The sequence below is a fragment of the Charadrius vociferus genome, unplaced genomic scaffold, assembly GCF_000708025.1.
Source record: "Charadrius vociferus isolate BGI_N301 unplaced genomic scaffold, ASM70802v2 scaffold301, whole genome shotgun sequence".
NCBI lineage: Eukaryota > Metazoa > Chordata > Aves > Charadriiformes > Charadriidae > Charadrius > Charadrius vociferus.
In genome coordinates this window covers 42,728-47,333 of record NW_009646842.1, presented here as the reverse complement: position 1 = coordinate 47,333, position 4,606 = coordinate 42,728, and the positions used below count along the sequence as shown (strand labels likewise).

General features: G+C 42.3%; 1 gene segment (V, D, J or C); it reads left to right on the top strand.

Moving 5' to 3' along the window:
- The first annotated feature begins 272 nt into the window (after positions 1 to 272).
- On the top strand, positions 273 to 1,774 carry LOC104293240. The segment is given in 3 exon segments: positions 273 to 321; positions 415 to 711; positions 1,653 to 1,774. Coding segments are annotated over 3 exon segments (468 nt in total).
- Positions 1,775 to 4,606: the final 2,832 nt, after the last annotated feature.

The following is a 4,606-nucleotide window of genomic DNA, read 5'->3' as shown; positions in this document are numbered from 1 at the left end:
GGATAAATAAAAAGACAATTTTCATATATGACAATATCCTGTCTGATAGAATAAGGAAAACTTCCACCTGAGTCAGTTTGAAACTTTCTCTGTGTTTTCAACAGATACACTTCAAACAAAGTGTTTGCTTGAAATCTGTTGCAGGAAGGAGCTTGGTTTTCAGCATAGATGCAGCCGATGCAGAGATCTCTGCTATTGGTTTAAGGGAACCGTGCGAAAGGGACCTATATAAGTCCCTTAAAGGGACATGCTTACAGAGGGCTGAGGCAGAAATGAGGATGTGGAGAGCTTGGTGGGTGGTCGTGTACTTCTTTGGAGCAAGTAAGGAATTAGTAGAGCCATGGTACCTGCTCTGCTGCTGGGAGACTGTAGCTTTCTTGTTTTACTGTGTTTTTGTTTTGCTTTGTCTTATAGGAGCTGAAATCACCCAAACCTCAAGTCTTGTGCTGAAAGAAGATGAGAAAGCTACTCTGACATGCAGTCAAAATGATAATCACATTAGTATGTACTGGTACCTGCAGCAGCCAGGGAAGGGGATGCAGCTGATCTATTATTCCATTGGTGCAAATCAGGAACAAGAGGGTGACATTCCCACTGGATACAAAGCTAAGCGGTTAAACATTGCAAATTTCAATCTGGATATTCTGTCTGTGAAGAAGAACCATTCAGCTGTCTATTTCTGTGCCAGCATTTTGGACACAACACATCAAAGTCATTTGCTTTCTTTACATAAACTTCTCTCCTTTCCAGCACCTTCCCTCCGAAGGGAGCCTCTGTCAGCACAGGTAAAGCGTATGTAGAGCAATAGTCTATTCACAAACCAGATATTGCCGAGATGGTGGAACAAGCAAGTCAAAACAGGTCTGTGAAGTGCAGATTAATTACTGAGCTCCTCTTTACTGATCAGCTGTTTATTCTCTATCACATCAAAACAATCAATAAACAAACTGTTTCTTAACAAAATGGAGACCTAAAATAAAGGAAATGGAAACTGCAATCTACACAGCCACAGATCATTGTCGTCTGAGACAATTTCTTACCCGACACAGAAAAGTTCCTTGAAATATACAAATGTCTAAGTCTGCAATACTCTAGAGATAGTGACTTGTATGTGTGCTCTTATTCCACTTTGAATATTATGAAGCTGTGAAAGCCACTATGCTTTTCACTGTGCTTGGAAAGGTTACCCCAGTCACAAGAAATCAGTAGAACTAAGGCTGTCAACAGTAACAAGAAGGAGCCTGAACAAAAGATGAAGAGAAGCTAAACTGAACTAATACGCCCAAGGTTGGATTAAAACAACAAAAGAGCAGCCATTACCATAGTCTGCAAGTGCATAGACACAGTCCTGAAAAGTTACACGTGTATGAAGCGTATAAAGAGGAAAGAAAGATAGTACAAAGTAGTATGCAACTTACAATGAATTCACATTCAAGAAAAATAATGTGTAGATTTACATTAATTCAGAAATTTTTCTGAGTATCCAGTTTACTTATGGCTATACAGGAAAGCACCTGATGTGTGTCACTTCTATCTCTTTATGCCTCATACTTATACCTCTCTCACAGCTTAATAAACAGCAACACAGTCTATATTAATCTGGTTTATTCCTGCTCTCTGTGCATGAGTTCTGAGGGTTTTTTTTCTCCCAGGAAACTTTGTGATGTTCCTCATTCAAAGTCTTGTAGTTCTGCCTGACTTTGATCTAAGCCCTAAGATGAACGCTGCTCCAGAAAGCATCCATGTCTTGAAGACAAAAAATGTAGCGGGATGAACAAGCAGGATGTTAATGTAATCTTTTTTTTATTATATAATCTCTCCCTGAGTGAATAATTCAGCCTTGGCATGAAGAGTCTTGAGTCTCACAGAAAAAGACCTACCAGTATCTTTCCAGCACCACCATTCTCCCAGATAGTGTCATTGATGCAGAAGGATTAGTCATAGCATGAGGTACTCGTTGGTGTAAGCGTTTCATGATGATAATATACCAAATTGTCCTAAGTTGTCCTAAAGCAAGAAAGCACTAAGCAAAGTCCTTGTGGTATGGAAAAGTCACCTGTACAATTTTCTAGTTCTGAAATAAGGAGTAATAATAATAATAATAATAATAATGTTTTTCCAGTCAGAGTGTTCTGGAAAGGTTTAAAGAAAGGATGGAGAATGGGAACATTCCATACTTAGACACAGCATCCACCTTCTGAGATTATTCTTATCACAATCTGAATTATGTCACTTTATCACGGAATCACGGAATCATAGAATTTTCAGAGTTGGAAGGGACCTCTAGATGTCATCTAGTCCAACTCCCCTGCTAAAGCAGGATTGCCTAGAGCACATTACTCAGGACTGCATCCAGGCGGGTCTTGAAAATCTCCAGAGAAGGGGACTCCACAACCTCCCTGGGCAGCCTGTGCCAGTGCTCTGTCACCCTAACCGTAAAGAAGTTTTTCCCTGTATTTGAACAGAACTTCCTATGGTCCAACTTGTGCCCATTGCCCCTTGTCCTGTCACTGGGAACCACCGAGAAGAATCTGGCTCCATTCTCCTTCAACCCACCCTTTAGATACTTATAAGCAATAACAAGGTCTCCCCTCAGCCTTCTCTTCTCCAGGCTAAAGAGTCCCAGCTCTCTCAACCTTTCCTCATAAAGGATATGCTCCTATACCTCAGTCATCTTAGTTCCCCTACGCCGGACTTTCTCCAGCAGTTCCCTGTCTCTCTTGAACTGGGGACCCCAGAACCGGACACAGCATTCCAGTTGTGGCCTCACAAGTGCAGACTAGAGGGAGAGAATGACCTCCCTCGACCTACTGGCCACACTCTTCCCAATGCAGCCCAGGATTCCATTGGCCTTTTTGGCCACCAGGGCACATTGCTTGTTCATTTACTATCTACCAGGACCCCCAGATCCTTCTCCTCAGAACTGCTTCCCAGCAGGTCCACCCCTAACCTATACTGGTGCTTAGCATTCTTCCTCCCCAGGTGCAGGACCCTGCCCTTGTTCTTTTTGAACCTCATTAGGTTCTTCTCTGCCCAGCTCTCCAGCCTCTCCAGGTCACGCTGGATGGCAGCATGGCCCTCTGGAGTGTTAGCCACCCCTCCCAGTTTGGTATCATCAGCGAACTTGCTGAGGATACCCTCTGTCCCCTCATCCAGATCATTGATGAATATATTAAACAAGATTGGACTGAGTATTGACCCCTGGGGAATACCACTGGTTACAGGCCTCCAACTTGACACTGCTCCATTAATCACAACCCTCTGAGTTCTCTCACACAGCCAGCTCTCAATCCACCTCGCTGTCACCTCATCTAGCCCACACTTCCTAAGCTTCCTAATGAGGATGTTCTGGGAGACAGTATCAAAAGCCGTGCTGAAGTCAAGGTAGATGACATCTACGGCTCACCCCTCATCCAGGCAACCAGTTATAACATCATAGAAGGCTATCAGATTGGTCAAGCATGATTTACCCTTGCTAAATCCGTGTTGACCACTTCCAATAACTTCCTGTACCTTAACGAGTTTGGAGATGACATCCAGAATGAGTTGCTCCATTACCTGCCCAGGGCAAGAGGTGAGACTAACCAGGGGTCCTCCTTCTTCCCGTTTTTGAAGATTGGAGGTAGTGTGGAGATATCATTCTCCCAGATAGTGTCATTGATGCAGAAGGATTACTCATAGCATGAGGTACTCTTCATCTGATGTGTGTCACTTCTATCTCTTTATGCCTCATACTTATACCTCTCTCACAGCTTAATAAACAGCAACACAGTCTATATTAATCTGGTTTATTCCTGCTCTCTGTGCATGAGTTCTGAGGGTTTTTTTTCTCCCAGGAAACTTTGTGATGTTCCTCATTCAAAGTCTTGTAGTTCTGCCTGACTTTGATCTAAGCCCTAAGATGAACGCTGCTCCAGAAAGCATCCATGTCTTGAAGACAAAAAATGTAGTGGGATGAACAAGCAGGATGTTAATGTAATTTTTTTTTATTATATAATCTCTCCCTGAGTGAATAATTCAGCCTTGGTGTGAAGAGTCTTGAGTCTCACAGAAAAAACTTACCAGTATCTTTCCAGCACCACCATTCTCCCAGATAGTGTCATTGATGCAGGAGGATTAGTCACAGCATGAGGTACTCTTTGGTGTAAGCATTCCACGATGATAAAACACCAAATTGTCCTAAGTTGTCCTAAAGCAAGAAAGCACTAAGCAAAGTCCTTGTGGTATGGAAAAGTCACCTGTACAATTTTCTAGGTCTAAAATAAATACTAGTACTGCTAATAATAATGTGTTTCCAGTCAGAGTGTTCTGGAAAGGTTTAAAGAAAGGATGGAGAATGGGAACATTCCATCCTTAGACACAGCATCCACCTGCTGAGATTATTCTTATCCCAATCTGAATTATATTAAACCAATATTATTATTATATTATATCAAATTATTATCAGCGGGTCATAACCGCTGGGGAAAAGGTGAAAGAGCCTTTATCTGAGTCCTTTAAATATCGGCTGGGTGGCTAGGGAGCAGCTTTGCAGAGAAGCAATTGAACATGAATAAGCAGCAAGCCCTTGCAGCAGTGAAGGCTAATTACATTTTTGGTTGCATTA